The sequence below is a fragment of the Hyaena hyaena genome, unplaced genomic scaffold (assembly GCF_003009895.1).
Source record: "Hyaena hyaena isolate Hyena2069 unplaced genomic scaffold, ASM300989v1 scaffold_50, whole genome shotgun sequence".
NCBI classification, from domain to species: domain Eukaryota; kingdom Metazoa; phylum Chordata; class Mammalia; order Carnivora; family Hyaenidae; genus Hyaena; species Hyaena hyaena.
This window is the reverse complement of record NW_024080682.1, coordinates 1,395,186-1,415,340: the sequence shown is the minus strand read 5'-3', so window position 1 is coordinate 1,415,340 and position 20,155 is coordinate 1,395,186. Positions and strand designations below refer to the sequence as shown.

The 20,155-nt window shown below is 41.5% G+C and overlaps 1 protein-coding gene across 9 annotated transcripts in view; it reads left to right on the top strand.

The window, feature by feature from the left end:
- Nucleotides 1-20,155, top strand: part of KMT2C (lysine methyltransferase 2C) — a 288,474-nt gene that overhangs the window by 114,211 nt on the left and 154,108 nt on the right. For 8 of the 9 annotated variants that reach the window (XM_039230740.1, XM_039230739.1, XM_039230733.1 and 5 more), the window contains exons 3-6: nt 2,153-2,294; nt 9,589-9,789; nt 13,036-13,184; nt 14,316-14,425. In XM_039230740.1, coding sequence (XP_039086671.1) covers nt 2,153-2,294; nt 9,589-9,789; nt 13,036-13,184; nt 14,316-14,425 — 602 coding nt within the window. The remainder of the gene's footprint in view (nt 1-2,152; nt 2,295-9,588; nt 9,790-13,035; nt 13,185-14,315; nt 14,426-20,155) is intronic. The other variant, XM_039230732.1, reaches the window with a different exon arrangement.

Sequence of the window (20,155 nt, the reverse complement as noted above, 5' to 3'; positions counted from 1 at the left end):
CTCTGAGCTGGCAGTCAGCACAGAGCCCGACGCGGGGCTCGAACCCACGAACCACGAGATCATGACCTAAGTGAAAGTCGGACGCTTAACCGACTAAGCCACCCAGGCGCCCCCCGAGTGCAGTCTTAACGTAAGGTCTGCTGCTCAGGAGAGCGGCCGTAGAGGTCAGCTGAAGACCATGAAATCGGGAGGAGACTGAAAACCTAGATAATCATGAAGTCCTTCAAGAAGAAAGAGCACATAAAAGACATCCTGGGGGCTGTTTCCACATTTAGAGGTCTGAAAGAAAACAGCGGAAGAGACAGATACGAGGTCATTTAATGTTCGTTAGCCACCTCGTGAGATATATGGCGGTTTCTGTTGGTTTGCAGACTTCGATCGATGACTTTACGTGAATTGTACAGATGGTAGCTGGTAGACCTGGCGCTCGAGAGCCAGGCTTTGTGCCTCTGCAGCCTGCAGTAATCCCGTACACCTACCTCCTGCTTAGAAGAGGTGCAAGAACGTTACCCTGAGGAGGTGGCTGTCCTTGGTGCCAGATGAATTTCTACAAAGTGTGAAGGTTTGCAGGTAGCCCCTGGATCGTTCTGTTGCTGGCAGTGGTGGTGGGAAGGACAGTGTTGCAGTGGGAGGCTGTCCACTGGGAAGGGTACAGTCCCTCCAAAGTCCCGTTTCATGAATTTTATGGGAAAAGAAAGGAAAGACAGAGAGGAGGAGCTTGAAGGACTATAAGTGCTTTTTGTTTGTTTCTTTGATTGGGGGTGGGGGTGGGGAAAGGTCTCAGTACATTTTGAGTTAGAAAAGAACTGGAGCATGGAGTTGTGCCAGGAGCACTGGTGGAGGGGCAATGCCTGTGAGCGTCCAGTGATGTGGGCTAAGAGAGTGGGCGGGTCACTCTTATTTACAGACAAGCATAGTGTTAGAGGCCGTGGTGTGTGTTAGGCTGCCTCCTGATATGATATGTGTGAGGTGTTTGGGGTTGGAGTCTTGAAGACCAATGAAAAAGGTAATGCAGTCAAGATATGCTCTGAAATTATTTACTTTAATTATTATTATTATTTTTTTAAATATTTTTATTTATTTCTAGGAGAGAGAGGGAGAGAGAGACAGCGTGAGCAGGGGAGGGGCAGAGAGAGAGGGAGACACAGACTCTGAAATAGTCTCCAGGCTCTGAGCTGGCAGTCAGCACAGAGCCCGACGCGGGGCTCAAACCCACGAACCGCGAGATCCTGACCTAAGCGAAAGTCGGACCTTTACCGACTAAGCCACCCAGGCGCCCCTACTTTAATTATTTTTAACATTTTTATTTATTTTTGAGAGAGAGAGAGAGAGCGCGCGTGCATGCACGCGCACAAGTGAGGAAGGGGCAGAGAGAGAGGGGGACACAGAATCTGAAGCAGGCTCCAGGCTCTGAGCTGTCAGCGCAGAGCCTGATGTGGGGCTTGAACTCAAAAACCGTGAGATCATGACCTGAGCTGAAGTTGGGTGCTTAACCGACTGAGCCCCGCCATGCACTCTTCAAGTATTTACTTTTAGAATGGCTAATAATTAAGGCTGTAATGATTGTCTTAAATTATTGATCTTATTTGTTAATTTCTAAGTTTATTTATTTAGAGAGAGAGAGAGCACGCGAGCGGGAGAGTGAGAGCGTGTGCTTGCATGTGAACAAGGAAGGGCCAGAGAGGGAGGGAGAGAATCCTAAGCAGACTTGCACTGTCAGTGCAGAGCCGGATATGGGGCTTGATCTCATGAGATCATGACCTGAGCTGAAATCAAGAGTCAGGTACTTAACCAGCTGAGCCGCCCTGAACTTTAAGTGAGTCATGTTGAAATATGTTTGTTCTGTACATGAACGGCTATAGTCCTAAAAATAAGGTTAACGGTTATTACTACAATGACACTTTGCTGAGTCAGTTGTGGGTGCACACAGAGAACAGTGTGTCATGTTTTACATTATTTTGATGATCATTTTGCAGTAGAGCATAAATAGAAACCATACCATCGTTTACATACACAGACTTTCCCTGTGTGAACAGAAGCATTGCCATTGCCCTTAGATTCTTCCTTTGCAACGTATGCTTTATAGATGAATGCGCCAAAGACTGATTTAAATGCAAAAGTGACTTTTTGTATTCTCTTGTTTGCTCTTCAGCAGAAGTCAAAGAGCAGTCTGCAGAAGACGATATTGAAGCCGAAGGGGACAGCAGCAGACGGCCTGTCCCAGCCCTTGAGCGCTCTGTGTCCCAGGACTCTGCGAGCTCCCTGGTCTCTGTTGGTGTGGAAGTCAAAATCAGGTTCGAGAACGAAATGAGTTGGCGTGGGCGTTAGTGACGGGGAGGGGGCTGGCCAGAGACAGTTCAGAACACAAGCTTGGTATGTAAATACGGATGGAATTTGTCTTGAGTGGCTCTGGGTTTGTGGCTGATGCCTCTGTGTGTGACTGGGGTGAAGCTCATCTGTGGGCTTAGTTGATGGTACAACAGAGCAGTAGACGAACACGCTACCTCCTCTCCTCAGAGCCAGACACGGAATCCCAGCTCGCTCTTCCTAGCTGAAGAAATAACGTAAGCTTCTAGCGTCAGGGTTGGTTTTTTGATACTTACCTGTAAGCGTAAGTTTACACCCTTGTTCCTTATCCTCTCTTCAGTCTTTAAAACCTCTTTGTGTATAGTTTAGCTTTGACATCTTGGAGGTTTTAGACCTGACCTGAAAGACGTGAAAAAAGCATGAAATCATTTACCATTTGAACACTGCCATCTTCTTGAGATGGTTTCACTTTTCTGCTTTGGACACCTGCCTCCTCATTTGTCACTGGCTTCTGCAGGTACCCTGCACCTTTATCATGTCGGGGTCCTCAGCATGTGAACTGTTGTCTGTACTCACTCTCTGGGAGCGGTCATTACCAGTGGGGTGGCCGCATCCTGTCTGTGTGCTACGGAGCCCACATTTCTATTTCCAGGGCTGACCTTTCTCTGAGCTGCAGACTCCCCTCTCCGTCTGTTTGCTTCTCACCTCTACTTAGAAGTATAGTAGACACCTCACCCCTACATGTTTGTTCCCCATTTTGGGGAAGGCTTGAAACATTTCAAAATAAAGTGTAGGCTGAAAATAAAACAGTCCCTATGACGCTTTACGCATTAATCCTGCTTTATTTTTTCTTAGGAGAACTTGTTATTTCTCAATGGTTCATTTGATTATGTGATTATCAGTATCATATGATTGTTGTGAAGGCAGTACTTTTTCTTTTGGATTGGTAATTTTTTTCCCATTGATTATTATATTTTGTTTTTAAGATCGTTTCCTTTAAGATTCAGATGCTATGTCTCTTTGTTGTACTGAATTTATTTTTGAAAGAGTTCAAACTTAGCATTCCAGTTGGTTTCTTAGTCTTAATACTATAAATGCTTTATCATATTTTTGTATCTCTTTGTATCTCTCATCTAGCATTCTCATGCTCTAGTTAAGGAGGTTGGTTTTTTTTTTTTAAACATTTATTTATTTTGGAGAGACAGAGACAGAGCACAATTGGGGGAGGGGCAGAGAGAGAGAGACACACACAGAATCTGAAACAGGCTGCAGCCTCAGAGCTGTCAGCACAGAGCCCAACGCGGGGCTCGAACCCACAAACTGTGAGATCATGACCTAAGCTGAAGTCGGACGCTTAACTGACTGAGCCACCCAGGTGCCCCTACTTATTTTATACAGATGCTTCCTATTCCAGTTTCCTTTGTCTTGGCCCCCCAACTTTTCCCTCCAATTTTAAAAATTGAGGTTTAATTTATACACAGTGGAATTCACCCACTTAGTGCGTTTTGACAGTTGTATGTAGTGACCTGACCGCTATGACAACGAGATGAAGAGTCTTTCCCCCTGAGAAGTCCCTGACGCCTGTTTGCCTTTGGCAGCCGCTTACCTGCCTCAGGTCCTTGTACTTCTGTGCCTTGGCAGTACCCTGGAGATGCACTTGCAGAGTGCGCACTCGTTTGATCCTGGCCTTGCTGACTCTCCCCGGCCTTCCTGCCCCTCCTGCCCCCCTGTGCCGCTGTGGTCTCAGTGGTTGCTTCCTTTCCCTGGGTACCGCCCCAGTCCTGGGGGTTCCGCTTCGGGACGATTGGGGAGCGTCCAGGTTTTGGCAGTGCTGAGTACAGGTGCTGGAATATTCAGCCACAGGTGTTAGTGGGAACGTAGGGTTTTCACGTCACTTCTGTACATCTGTGGGCTAGGAGAGAGAGGCTGTCTCAGAGTGGGTTCGGGTGTGGCCGTGCAGCTTTGCATTCTCGGGCAGCGGGTGAGCGGCGCGGTCAGAGCGGGGGGTGTGGGGGGAGGTGGCGGCGTGTTCCTGGCCCCACGCAGCTCTCCTCTCAGACGGACGCCGCGCACCTTGGTCTCGGGGTTGTGTGTCCTCGGGGATCCTGCCGTCTGGCCAGCTCTCGGAGGCCCGTCCGGCCCTCCTCCAGGGTCAGGGCTCCTTGCCCCGCCTGGCGCCTGCCCCGCCTGCAGTTGGCCTGCACCCCTGCCGTCCTTCCCTCCCCAGCCTCCCGGCCGCCGGGGCCGAGGGGGCAGAAGGGTCCGCCCGCGTCGCCGCTGTTCTGCCCCCCAGGCTTTGTGCCACGACTGGCACGTTCTCTGGACTCGTCGCCGTGGCCCCGGGTGTCGTGCACGAGCACGCAGGGTGGGCTGCAGAGACGCTTCGGGAGGGTCACGGGCCGTCCGTGTTCTCACGCGGCCTCACGCTTGGACTTCAGCAAGTTGTTAAAGTGTTTCACTGAATTCTTCTCAGGCTCCTCGTGTGACAGACAGTGGCCTCTTCCCCAGATTCAGCAAATGCTTGGGTCTCCTCTCTTTTTGGAAGTGCCTTCCATTCAGTTAGAGTCGAAGTGGTTGCCCTGTTGACTTCTGTGATGTGATGTGTTTAAGAAGAGTGAATGTGTAGATTGTCTGCTGAGATTATGCTGTGGGGACCAGGCTGCTTGTAGCTCTCTGCATCCAAAGCAGAGGCCAGAAATGTCCCTCATCCCCCCTTGATGGTTAAGAAATTGCTCTGAGGTGCGTAGAGGACTGCCTTCCTTCTTCCATCTCTTGACACCTAATTCTCTAGTGATTTGAGGACTTCTTTAAAATTACTTTTATTGGGGCGCCTGGGTGGCTTAGTCGGTTGAGCGTCCGACTTTCACTTGGGTCATGATCTCGCGGTTCGTGGGTTCGAGCCCCGCGTCGGGCTCTGTGCTGACTGCCGGCTCAGAGCCTGGAGCCTGTTTCGGAGTCTGTGTCTTCCTCTCACTCTGAACCTCCCCTGCTCATGCTGTCTCTCTCTCTCCTAGAAATAAATAAAAAATTTAAAAAAAAAATAAAATAAAATTACTTTTATTGTGGGTCTGTTGTGTGGCAAAATCCCTGTAGTCTGACATGCCTGGGGTTAATTTTATTCCACCATCACATTCGAGAGATGGCTTTGGGTAGAACATCAAAGGTTAAGATATTTTCCCTCAATACTTTGGAAGGCTTGCTCCATTTTCTAGCCAGTGGTGTTGCTAAGGTGGGTGTCCGCCGGATGGTCTTCCACCATGATGCTTCTGGGGGAGGGACAGGCTGGACACGAGGTGTGCTGGAAGCAGTGCGGGCCTTAGCGGCATAGAGAAGATCGTAAGTAAGAAAGTAATAAAATTAATGAGATACTGGCAAAGAATGATGGTGGTCGTATCTTTTAGGCAAGAGAGAAACCTGTATTTTTCCTGTTCAACGTTGTTTTTCTGAACGTAGGTCACATCGAAGTGTGTGTGAGTATGTCTGTCTGCCTTTTTGTCTGTCTCAGTATTAGTGGGTGACACAGTTTGTCATGAAATTGAGAAAGTTAAATTGAGGGACACAATATGAATTTAACTTAAGTTAAAAAAAATCCCCTAGGGGCGCCTGGGTGACTCAGTTGGTTAAGTGTCCGACTTCGGCTCAGGTCACCATCTCACAGTCCGTTGGTTCGAGCCCTGCATCGGGCTCTGTGCTGACAGCTCAGAGACTGGAGCCTGCTTCAGATTCTGTCTCCCTCCTGTTCTGCCTCTCCCTTGCTCGCTCTCTGTCTCTCAAAATAAAATAAAGCCATAAAAAAAAAAAATCCCCTAGGGGCATTCGGGGGGCTCAGTCTGTTGAGCGTTCAACTTTTTAGCTCAGGTCATGATCCCATCATTTTGTGAGTTCCAGCCCCACGTTGGGCTTTGCGCTGACAGCGCGGAACCTGCTTGGGATTCTCCCTTTTGCTCTACCCCTCCCCTGCTCACACTCGCATTTTCTCAAAAAAAAACAAAAAACAAAAAACAAAAAACAAAAACAAAAACCCTAAAAAGATTATAGTTTATTTTTATCACCTGTTAATGTAAGACATGAAAGTTCATATGAGGGATAGATACTACAGCGTAGTGGTGGAAACTTCAGTGCTTGAGAATAAAGGACGGCCATAAATATGTTGTGAAGAGAAAATATATCCAAGGGGAGCAGTCCTTTAATTTTTTATTATAGGTTTTTTTCTAAAAATATTTGCTTGAGAGGGGGGGGTGCGGGGGAGAAGAGCACAGGTGGGGGAGGGGCAGAGAGAGAGGGAGACACAGAATTGGAAGCAGGCTCCAGGCTCCGAGCTGTCAGCACAGAGCCTGATGTGGGGCTCAAACTCACAAAGTGTGAGATCATGACCTGAGCCGAAGTCGGATGCTTAACCACTTGAGCCACCCAGATCCCCCCATAGTGTTTTTTTAAAGGTAAGAATTACTCATTTTCTTTATTCTGTTTTTTTTTTTAAGTTTATTTAATTTGAGAGAGAGACAACACAAGTGGGGGAGGGGGCAGAGGAAATGGGGGGCTGGAGGGGGAGAGAATCCCAAGCAGGCTCAGTGTTGCTAGCTGTGACACCTGGTGGCGGGGCTTGAACCCATGAACTGTGAGATCATGAACTGAGCCGAAACCAAGAGTTGGTCGCTTAACTGACTGAGCCCCCCAGGCCCCCCTATTCTGGTATTTTAAAAAAAGTTTTTATTTAAATTCTAGGAGCACCTGGGGGGCTCAGTCAGTTAAGCGTCCGACTTAGGCTCAGGTCATAATCTTGTGGTCCATGGGTTCGAGCCCTGCGTCAGGCTCTGTGCTGACAGCTCGGAGCCTGGATCCTTCTTCAGATTCTGTGTCCCCCTCTCTCTCTCTGTCCCTCCTGTGCTTGTGCTCTGTCTGTTTCTCTCTCAAAAATAAAAATTAAAAAAAAAATTCCAGTTAACATACGGTGTAATATTAGTTAGTTGTACAGTATTGTGATTGAGCACTTCCACACATCACCTTGTGCTCATCATGACAAGTGCCCTCCTTAATCCCCTTCACCTGTTTAACACCCCCCCTCCCCCCACCCCGCCCTGCAACTCTCATCCTCTAGAGTTAAGAGGGTGTTTTCTGGTCCCCCCCCAACCATGTTCATCTGTTTTGTTTTTTAAATTCCACATGAGTTATGTGGAATTTAAGAAACATAACAAATGAGCAAGCGAAGGGAAAAGAAAAAGCGACATGAGCTAAGAAGCCGACTCTTACTTAACTTTAGAGAACAGCCTGAGGGTTACAGGAGGGGAGGAGGCTGGAGGTGGGGAAATAGGTGATGGGTACTAAGGAGGGCATTTACTGTGATGAGCACAAGGTATAGAAAAGTGATGAATTGCTAGGTTTTACACCTGAAGCCCATATTGCATTGTTTGTTAACTAAGTAGAATTTAAATTAAAACTTCAAAAAAGAAAATAAAAATTACTCCAGCATAAGTAAAAATAAAATAAAAGGGGATGGATAAAATGAGAAAAATATTGTTAACAGGTTAAGCTGATTGATGGGTTTGTGGGCATTTATTAACTGTTCTACTTTAGTGTCTTTGTTCAAAATTTTCCATAATAAAGAGTCCAAGATGTATGTGATCTTAAAAAAAACAAAACCCAACAATAAAAAAATTCTACATATGAGTGAAATCATATGGTATTTGTCTTTCTCTTACTGACTTCGCTTAGCATAATATTCTAGCTCCGTTTGCGTTATTGTGAATGGCAAGATTTCATTCTTTCTTGTGGCTCAGTAATATTCCAATGTATATATACACTACATCGTTTTTATCCGTTCATCTGTTGGTGAACAGCGGGCTGCTTTCATATTTTGGCTGTTGTAAATAATGCTGCAATAAACATTAAGGTGCAGGTACCCCTTTCAGTTACGGTTTTCGTATTCTTTGGTAAGTACCCAATAGTGAGATTGCTGGATAATAGGGTATTTCTATTTTTAACTTTTTGAGTACTCTCGACACTGTGCTCCAGAGTGGCTGCCCCATTTTGCATTTTCACCAACCGTGTAAGAGTGCTTCCCTTTCAAGGAGCAGTTCTTTTAATTCTGTTCTTTCTAAGGTCCCTTATTAAGCATCTATTCCTTAAGCATATATTGTTTCTTTTGTTTTAACTTTTTAATTTTATTGTAGTTAATAGATAAGTATTGTTTAGAAAAGATTTAGGTTTACAGAAAGATTGAGCAGGTGGTGCAGTGAGTTCCTCTCCCCAGCCTTCCTCCCTCCCTCCCCGTGGTGCATTACTGCGGTACAATTTTTACAGCTGATAAGCTAGTGTTGATATGCTCTTATTAACTAAGCAGCATCGTTAGGTGGTGGTTTATTATGTAGGGTTCATCTTTGTGTTCTACACTTCTAGGGGCTTCGACAAATGCATAATGTCATGTATGTGCCATTACAGTGTATCATGGGAAATAGTTTTATTGCCCTAGTATCTCCTGTGCTCTGCCTGTTCATCCCCTTTCCACTGCTTTTAACTCTTTCACACACACCCCTCATAACTAACTGCTTAACCCAGTAACTACCTAAATTCATATTTTTATGTCTCCATGTTTGTTCACATGTGCTTTGTATATGTGTCATGCCCGAAGAGTAGTCCATCAAGTAGATGCATAACACTTTGTCATCCCGTTTTACAGAGCCAGTATGTAATGGAGTGGTCATTAAACCATACCTTCTTTCCCAACCTTAGCTTTACCTTCATTCTTTTTAATACTTTGATTTTCTTGACTCAATTAAAAAGAAATAGTTTTTCTAAGTATAAACTAGAATTTTTTTTTTTTTTTAGTTTATTTATTTTGAGAGAGAGAGCGCGCACACACAAGTTGGGAGGGTGAGAGAGAGAGAGAGGGAGAGAGAGAGAGAGAGAGAGAATCCCAAGCAGGCTGTGCACTATCAGCATCCAGCCCGGTGTGGGGTTTGAACCCATGAACTGTGAGATCATTGACCTGAGCTGAAATCAAGAGTTAGGTGCTTAACAGACTGAGCCACCAAAGTGGCCCCAAGCTAGAACTGTTTGATTTGGTATGTTTACTTCTCTAAGGCATCATGTTATGAATTGTAAATGTCTAATTATTTGTTAAACTTAATTGTTCTTACAGCATGTACGTACTCAAAAGCCTAGCATGCACTGCAGTCGTAATATTTAATTTTGAAACACAAGTATCTGTAGTCCGTCATTTTAAAAACAGTTGAATAAAACACTTTCTTTTTCTCTGTCTTTCTCACTTTTCATTTCTACCAGTGAACAGCTCTGCGCTTTTTGTTACTGTGGTGAAAAAAGTTCCTTAGGACAAGGAGACTTAAAACAATTTAGAGTAACGCCTGGGTTTATCTTGCCGTGGAAAAGCCAGCCTTTTAACAAGAAGGACACTGATGAGAGCAGCAACGGAACCTGTGACAAAATACAAAACTCAGCATCACGAAAACAAAGAGGACAGAGAAAGTAAGCGATTTTGAATAAATGGTTGGAATGCAAGGCTATATGTAATTTATTTCCATCCCAGCCAGTGCATACGTAGATGGGGTTGTTCCTGAATCATTTCTCATGGTTTTCAACATTCATAGGATGCTTTGTGCTTCATCATTACCCCCTAACACATACTCTTTTCCTCCAAATTTCTCATTTTTTAAAAAAAGCTTGTTATCTCAATTATATATTAAAATCAGTGTGATCATAAAAGTTAACTTTTAGAAGAAACCTTTAAAGAGCATAACATAAAACTAGAGAGAGTTTATGGAATTTATCTATAAATGGGAAGAAGAAAGAAGGTAAAACAGTGAAGTCTTTCTTCCTTCCTCTGATTAAGCTTTTAATTGTTTGTTTGGATAGAATCTAACAGAATGACCGAAGCAAGATGGTTTTACTCCTGTTCTTAATTTGTCATTGAGTTATTTTATGTTTGTTTCCCAGAATCCGGAACTGTCCTATAAACTGCCATAACACAGGGTTAGCTTTTGTAGTAATTGTATGCTCACAATGCCTTTTCTGAAGTAAAAAAACAGCTCTGTAAGATATTTGTATAACTACACATGTGTGTCTGTATTTATGAACATTACAGTTATGTAAATCTTTCTCTAATATGTTGAATTCTGAAGTTAAATTTTTTAAAATATGTTGCCGAGTTTTGTTTAAAGTCCATCTTAATATGTGGACTTGGCTCTGGTAGTTGAGGGAGTGGAAGTTTCTGTAGTCGATGAGAAAGTGTAAAAATTAATTTAGCTTGGAAGGCTGACCAGCCCTGCCCCTTGAGGGCGATGATGTAATCGTACGAGTGTTCCTCTGGCTTCTGTCCAGATTTAAGCACTAAGGCATTGTTGTGTTGTACTTATTTGATTGGCTCTTTCTTTTGGAGGGCTGCCAATGCCTTGAAGACCTGAAGTAGGAAATGAAACAATAACAAGAAAGAGAATCCTTTTTAAAAAAAATTTTAAGGTGGACCGGCTTTAGGAGGTTCAGAAGTACTATGTTTAGCGCCTTGGTGTTTGAAAGGCCAGAGCTAGATCCTATAGAAGAGCTTTCCATTTCGTAATCATTTGAGTGCTCATGTCCTAATAAAATATATCAGAAATCTAGCAAACCTTGTAATGTCTATTAGTAATTAGCAAATTTAATGGGCTGGATCAGCTTGTATCTTATATCCTCTTGTTCTGCCTTTGAATAATGGCGAGTGTATAAATCCTTGTTCTGGGAAATATACTTGGGCAACGTTTACTTACTTATGTTATAAGCGAGGTTGATTTTTACTGAAAACTTTTATGGACTAATATAATTATGTCAAAAATAGCCTTGGTTTAGTCTTTATATACACTTAGTGTTTATGCAATTATTAAGTAATGATAAGATAGTTAATGGACTTTAGGAATAAAGCACATTTATTAAATTTGGAATTCATTTAGAGGTAGACAAATTTAATTTGGTAATGATTTTAAATAGTTAACAAAATATATTACTAATGAATAGAAACCAGAGAAACACCTTGTTTTTTTGGTTGTTATTTTATTTTTGAAAAAGAGGTTTTAACAGTTTTTCCCTCTCGATGGCACTAAATTGTAAGGATATGTAACTGGGGATTCATTTTTTTCTTTCCTTTTGTTTTAGACTTAAAATTTGGGGGTATTTCAGCTGACTTCTCCTGATGTTCTTTCCTAAGTCAGGCCACTGGAAACCTTAGGGTTGACAGTAGCATCCTACTGCTGCTGTCTCTAACATACAAGCTAGTTGCAAAAACTAAAGGTGCAATTTGATTAAACTACTGGCTGGGAATTGGATAGTAATAGGCTGTTTAGTCATTTTATCCGTTTTTATACCCCTTCCCCCTGTCAAATACTTGTGCAAAGAAATTATCTTACAAGAGTGCATTAGTTTTTATAGATGAACTGTTCATCTCCCCCCCCCCAATAAAATAACAATGATTAGTAGTAAAGAGTTTATTTGTAGGAATGAGTTATATTTATAGGCAAGAGTTTGTTCTCAGAATACTGTGGGCATTTGTAAAAATGAGAATTTAAAGTTAGCATAGCATGCTAAACTTTTCTTTAAAAAGTGAGTCTATGCATTTCTAATGCTGAACATAAAAAAAATACTGGTTATTTTTATATGGTTTGATATTTAAATGTACTTACTGAAATATGTTAATACTTTTTCTCTTTCAATGATTCCAGGTATAAAAAAGTTTAGTACCCTGGTCATTGTGCTGATTTTCTCTTAATAGGAATCATGATAAATATCCAGCATACAGAAGTGCAGTGAGTTATGATCTATATTCAATAGTGATTTAATCCAGAATGATGATCAGGTTAAATACTATGATATCAGGAGAAGACAAAAGTTTTAGTGCCAGTCATCTGATTTCCCATATTTAAAGTTAAAACACAATAGTATTGATGGTTTACTTAATGTTCTCAGTTAGTATCTGAAGTTTGAGGGCTTTGAAAGTCTGAAATTGCCCATGTGTTGTATGCCTTATTTAGTGTTCATGTTTTACTGTAGTTTTTTCCTGCTACGGTATCTTCTTTTTATGCCCCAAGCCACTAGTAGCTATTTTGTGTTTGCATTTTACTTCTGACTTGTGAGGTCAAGTCTTAACTTACTAGAGAGTACTTGCAACATCACACCATAGACCAACTGTCGAGATTTGTTAAGGGACTGTAAGAAAGCCCCAGCTGACACAAATTTGCTCCCACTACCTCCCTCTGCACACTTTGTAGTGGGTTTTCATTTCCCCTGGGAAATAACCTTTCTTTACAAAATATTAACTGCCAGATCTATTGAGGTAGTCCTCACGATAAAGCAAATTAAAACTTATGATTCAGTTATGTTTTGTAAGCTTTTAAGTAAGGCCAAAGGGAATATTTTATGTGCTAAACTATAGTTCCTGATTAGGATATTAGAGTGTTATTTAAAAAAAAAAATATATATATATATGTATAGAATGGCAAAATAAATTTGTAATTTTTAACACTTACGGAAGCTTATTTTAGTTGTTGCTTACGTGCTATAAAATAACAACCCAGTTTTATATTACACTATGAACAGTAACAGATGTGTTCTGAAAGTTGTTTTATGACTGTTTATGCCTAATAAATTAAAAATGATATGGCAGTACATTATATTTAAGTTGTTATAAACAGAACAATTATCTACTTGTTACCAATTTCACATCTGTTTTGTTTAATTTTATTTTTCCAGAGAGCGATCTCCTCTACAGAATATAGTATCTTGTGTAAGTGTGAGCACGCAGACTGCTTCGGATGATCAGGCTGGTAAATTATGGGATGAACTCAGTCTGGTTGGCCTTCCGGATGCCATTGATATCCAAGCCTTATTTGATCCCACAGGTATGAGCTCGTCTTCAGTGATGATTACCTCTTATTTTTGTAGACATTTTAATTTTAGTGAATCATCAACCGAATAGTAAATAGCTTTCATCTAGAAATAATTATGATCACATTGTAAAAAATGGCATTGTTTAAGTACGGTTGCTTAGGTAAAATAAATTGTCTAATTGTGCGTACTTAAGTTATTTAGCATCTGCACAGGGCCAGCAGTGAGCTGGTTGCTTTTATAAATCTTTGCATTTATTCTTATGTTGACAGCAGTGCCATGGAGATAGGATAATTGAGGAGAGAGAAAAGTTTAAAAGGATCTGTGAGGAGTTGGGGAACTTGGCCTTCTGGGTCTGTGTAACGCAGGGTGAAAGACAGTAGGTCTCAGCCGTGTGGGTATCTTAATTATAACAGCATAGTAACCTGTACTCTTGATGAGGCAGAGTAGACGTATGTATGCAGCTTACTTCCATTAACCCTCTTTGTAATAAACAAAGTATTCTTTGATGTCCTTTACATTTTATGTAAAGATACCGAATAAGATACAATAATATTTAAATAAAATGACTGAAAACTCAGTTTTTGTTGTTGAAGAAATAATCACTCCTTCAGTAATTCTCAAACTTGTGTGTGTCAGAATCACCTGGAGGGCTCGTGAGAACGTAGATTTCTGGGCATTACTTCAAGACTTGTGGATTCAGTAGGTCTTGGTTGTGAAAGGAGATTGTGCATTTCTTTAAAAAAATTTGTTTTTAATGTTTATTTCTGAGAGAGAGAGAGCGAGTGAGAGCGAGAGCAAGGGAGGGGCAGAGAGAGAGGGAGACACAGAAACCGAAGCAGGCTCTAGGCTCTGAGCTGTCAGCACAGAGCCCGACATGGGGCTCAAACCCACGAATCCCAAGATCATGACCTGAGCTGAAATCGGACGCTTAACAGACTGAGTCACGCCAGCGCCCTGGAGATTGTACGTTTCTAACGCATTCCCAAATGACACACTGGAGAAGGGCTGACCATCTTGGCACCGTCACAGATGCAGGGCGGCACTGTGCGTTGGCCCTGAGAGTTGATTGGGGAGTTGACATCTTACTGATGTTAGTGTGCTTCATGTTTCTTCATTTGCTTCGTTCGCCTTACCCGCCTCAGGCACTTGCTGGGCCCATCACCGTTGTGTGGAGTGGTCGCTGGGGGCGCGCCAGATGGAAGAGCTGTCATCGGTGAGCGTGGACAAAGCTGTTGTCTCAGGGAGCACAGAGGTAGGTAGAAGGAGCAAGTCTCTAGTCCACAGCTTTGTGACATTTACTCCTGTCAGTGTAAAGTTGCACTTACAAAAATTGTCAAATGATTACTATAATATAAAAACTCTTAAAATAGAAAATTTTAATTTTATACCTAAGAGTAGTTTCTGCAGACAAGTAGAATATATCTTTTAAGCTGTGCAGTACATGTAGATCTTAAAAACAAATATTTTACATTTAAATCAAAAATTAAAAATTTTAGAAATGAGAATTACTAACTGTATTTATATATACATGTGGTTACTTTTTAAGACAAACTATTTGATTAAGATTGAAAATGAAGAGACAACATTTGACAGGTCTTTGGTCCACAAGGTGGGCTGGCTCTGTTTGATATTATAAAAATTGATTCAGATATTTCTTTAGAGTCAAGTTGGCACTTCAGTTTCATCCCAAAGTAATAGGTACGCAGTCCTCTGTCTTTTACAGTTTTCACTGCAATTTTCATCTATATTTGAAATGAGCACAGAAATAAAAGCAGCATTTACCTTCTATCTATGAAGTACACAAACCCCAGGAAGTGAAAGTGCTTTGCTGCCTACAAATCCCCTTTGGTTTTTGATGATTGTATTTGGGAGAAGTGAGACAGCCCTTCCAAAGGAATTTGTTAAAAATTAAATTTTTGACCCTAGAAATTATATGGGCTTTAACAGATGACATATAGGTAAAACTTTAAAAAGTGTAGTCGAGACAAGGACTTAGATTCAAGTAATTATCAATTAGTATAACATTAGTTTTACTTGGATTATCAAAATGACCTAAATTACGTGGATGAAATCTCGCCTCTAGCTTAGCCAAATTTGAGTGCTTCTTTTGGAAATGTGATATTGCATTCAAATGCTTAGGTCATCCAATTATGAACTGTGTAATGCATGCTAGCAGATTCTGCAGTCTGGACGTTCTTGGATGGCCACACCAAGACTGTGATAGAGCACTGAGTGCTCTTTCTGCCATGAACTACTGCAGACGTGCTTTTGGATCATTTTGTGAAAACGCAAGGTATCCTGGGAAAGGCAGTGAACAGTGGCTGAAACGAACTTTGTGGTGTTCTATTGGAATCGGAAGGATCAATATAAACTCACAGTTTTTAATTCTTATACAAATACAGAAAAACAGATGTGTCTATATGTGTGTTCGTATGTACACATCTGTTTCCTAGCTCTGTTGACTTAGAGGGGAATTAAAAGAAAGCTTGCCTCACATTCCTTTTTGGACAGAAGATACCATCTCTGTGTTTTAAATATTACTGAAAAATATTTAAGTGGATTTAGAGATGACGGCTGTGCCCTAGCACTGGCAGAGGAGTCAAGGGCCATGGGAGGCCTGCATTCCTTCTCTCTGCATTGAGGCGTTAGCGTGGAGTGGCTGAGGCTGTGGAGTGCAGATGGGGGACCAGGAATAGAGCAGAGGGTTCCAGGGGGGACTGGTGGCATGTGGTCAAACCTTTACTCGCCACTGGGTTAGAGCAGTCCAGGCTTGTGGTACTGTGAGTCCTCTGTTGCCATTTCTACAGGTTTTTTTTCTTTTTTCTTTTTTTTTTGGTTTTTCTGTTTTTTGTTTTTTTGTTGGTTTATTTGTTTGTCTGTTGGTTTTCTCCATTGTTGGAAAGGCACAGGTCAGACCAACTAACTAGAACTTTTTTTGTTTGCTTGTTCCTAAGAAGAGTTTGTCTTATTGACAGAAATATAAAAGTATAACAACAGATTTGTGGGATGCAAATTGGTATAAATTTTCTGGAGAGGAATTCAGTGATACCTAACAAATACATATTTCTCTAACAACTACACTTCCTAGGATTTGATCCTGAAAACATGTCTCCAGTAATACAAAATACTTGTGCTATTAAAGCTTAATAATTGCAACATCATTTGACTTTCAAAATATTGATAATAACCTAATTGGCCATGCATAATGGTTGAATAAACTATGGTACTGTTTGTACAGTGAAATATGGTATATGTAAAAATAGAGTGAGGGGTATCTGTGGAATGATGTGAAGTTGTTTCCAATGTGTATTTTTAAGTGGAAAAAAAATTGCAAAAGACCCATTCATGATGTGCAGTCTTTTATGTAAGAAAGGATGAAATAGAAAATATGTGTGCCTATAATCGTTTTGGAAAAGAAATATAGGAGGAATAAACAAGAAACTGAAGAGACTGGTTACTTGTGTCAGGTGGGTGGGAAAGAGATGGAAAGGAGACAAGAACGGGACCGATAGAGCGTGGAAGAGGTATGACAGACACTCTCAGATGTGTCTCTTTGTATAGCTCTGACTCTCAGGCCATAGAATGTTTCATATACCCCCGAAATAAGCAGTTATAACTATCAGCATGTGGGGGAATCCAAAAAGAAATACCAGAATTCGCACTAAGGGGAATGGGGAAGTAAAGAGCTAACCTGGGTAACAGGCAAACAGTATCTCGGCTGGATCTCTGTAAAGCTAAGACAGAAGCACTGTACATACGTGCCGTAATCCAGTGAGCAAATGTGTTTCTCACGGGGGTGTGGGTTACTTTATGTGTATGCTGTAAGTGAACAAATAAGTGAATGCATACATGGTTGATGATGAGAACTAGGTTTTTCAGTGTTGGAGAAAGAAGCTACAAATAAGGAGAGGCTACAATAAGTTTTGTTGTTGAAATGGAATCAGAAGTATCAGTATAAACTCATGGTTTTTAATATTTATACCAACAAAACTACAGATGCGTGTATGTGCACGGGATAGATAGTACGCTTACGTATAACGCCTGCTTCCGTCAGTGACGGTCTGGCTGGGTGTAGGCACACCTCCTAGTAGGAGTGAGCACAGCTGGTGCCCAGATTGCGGTTTCTTTTCTTTTTTTTTTTTTTTTTAATGTAAAAAACAAATTTTTAAAATGTTTGTTTTTGAGAGAGAGTGAGCGAGCGAGAGAATGAATGTGTGGGGGAGGGACGGGGGGGTGGGGGAGACAGAATCCGAAGCAGGCTCCAGGCTCCCAGCTCTCAGCACAGAGCCTGATGTGGGGCTTGAACCCATGGGCCGTGAGATCATGACCTGAGCCGATGTCAGATGTTCAACTGACTGAGCCATCCAGGTGCCCCCAACCCCAGATCGTGGTTTCTAACCACTATTCTCCAGTAAAAGCAACCAAGGCTCCTTGAGCAGTAACTGTTTATGGTCCAGAGGGAGAGTACAACACGAGGTGCCATAAAGTAAGGAAATACTCGAAGGTGAAGACTTCTTGAAAACACAGGAGCCAACTGAAGGGGTCTAAGAGCTAGACAGACCAGTTTGAGCCACAACAAAAAATCTAGTATTGTGTTTTCATCCGCAGAATAGATTAAGTACACACGAGTCCATTCTGATAGCATAGTAGGAATGAATGAATGAATAGCGTAGGTCAGGTCATATCACTCCTCTACCCACCACACTTGAGTGACTTCCCATTTCATTCAGAGAGGAGGGGGGGAAGTCAGTGCTTACTGCGTGACAGAACTTGCTGTGATCTTCACCACCCCCATAAGTACCTCTAAGATAGCATTCACTCACTATGATTCTTCCCCTCGTTTGCTTCCTTCAACCATACTGGTTGTCTCCCTTTCTCAGATGCAGCAGACATAGGTTCCCTTGGGGCCTTGGCAGTTTTGGTTCTCTCTCTGTTGAATATTCATCTTAGATACACATGTGGCTTGCTCCCTCATGTCCTTTAGTAATTTATTCAAGAGTTGACTTATCAGCAAGGTCCTTGCTGGGCTCCCTATTGAAAGTTTCAAGGGTCTTGTCTTCAGAGAGCTTCCCTGCTCTGTTGTTTTCTCCTTTGCACTTGTCACCGTCTAACATAGTGTTTATTAATGTGCTGATGTCACTAATCTTTCCTTACTAGAGTGATATTGCCATTCTGATAAGGATCTTTTTCTGTTGTGGTCATTCCTTAATCCGTATTCAGTTAGTGCCTAAATGAATAGCACTGGACATCATTCATGGAATCTTTCATAGTTACAGAAAGATCCAAAGTGCCAGCGTGTTAATGGAGGTCCCTAATATAGTTAATTTTATAAAAGTTTATGAATTTACATTCATCAAAAAGGAAATCTCTAAAAGAGAGTAAATCTTTATAATTCTGCGTAAGTAGTGAGGGTGGAGGGCAATGACTATGAAAATCTTTGCTCTCTCTAACGTCCTCTAGGGGCAAGGTACGTGCTATTGAACTTAAGAATACATCATATTTACCAAAAGATAGATGTTCTGAATTTTTTGACCTTTATTATGATGACATGTGGCTGGACGTGTTTTGATACCTACCCCTCGTTCAGAGAAAATAAACATTTCATCTGCCTCTTCAAGATAAGGATGTCATTTCAGCAATGAGAATGTAATGACTTTTCAAAGCAACATGTGCTGGAGGTGGAGCATTTTGAAAGTGGATGTTTTGGAACTATTTCTGTTTGATATTTTATTGCTAGAAACAATGAAAATTTATTTAAAAAAAAAAACTCACATTTGTCGCCAAAAAAATTGGGATACAGAATTTTCTGATCTGTTTAAAATGTTCTGAAGAGTTTTAGTATGTTTCCAACCCATTTGTTAAAAAAATGAACACTTTTTGAGAATGGAAGGTGAAAATTTACTAGCTAAATTTTGATAATTTTGGTTGGGATTGAAAAACAGTTTTGGAAATGGGGCACTGCTTCTGTTGAGATCTTATTTTTGTGAGAATCATTTGTTTTTAACTTATGACAGATACTGAAATAAACTCAACTGAGAATCAGGCCTTCAACCTAAGAACATGGTATACAGCTTCAATGGAGGGCTTGTAGGGCTCTCTGTTGTTTTTGATTGTGCACATCTTTCAATAAATATTTGAGCCCACGCCCTCATTATACATTCTTAACTTTTATATGCGTCTCTCCTGTATGTCTCTTACCAACATTTATAGATTTACATCGTTTGTGAGTCTCTTACTCCTTTTGGTTGCCCACCCTGGTGGCTGTAGGCACCATGAGCACATGGATAACAACCTGTTTTGGTTTATCATTCATCTTTAGTGCCTAACAAAGAACAGGGCTATCAGATAAATGTATGCATGAATGAAATATGCCAATGAAGGGCAACTCACTTGAATGGAGAGGAAAGTGCTACTGGCATCCAGTGCCGCTGCTAACCTCCCCGCGGTGCCCAGGCGGCCTCCCGCACAGTCATCCCACCCCACGTGTCAGTAGGGCTACGGCCGAGAGTTTCTGCCTCAACTAATATTATTCCTATTTAAATGTTACTGTGTTTAATAGAATTTCCTCAGTTTTTAAATGGCATTCTTTATCAAGCTGTTTCATTTTTCTGGAATTTCCCTCAAATTGTTTTCAGTTTTTCCAGGGGGAACTTTATCTTTTACTAGATTGAAGAATATGCCGTCTTGTGAACCTGTGTTTCAGGAAGGGAGTAGTGTTTTTCTTTCTTTCTTCCTTTTCTTTTCTTTTCTTTTCTTTTCTTTTCTTTTCTTTTCTTTTCTTCTTTTCTTCTTTCTATGTATCTATCTATGTATCTATCTGTCTATCTTCTTAGTTTGTTGTCAAGTTGGTTTCCAAGTGTTTTTCTTTTAAATTCCTCTTTGGAGCCCCGGAGGCCCTGCCAATGTCTTGGAGATTGGGGTGGTTTGGATATTACTAAGGGAATAGCTTAATTCTGAACACTATGGCTATTTAATCATTTAT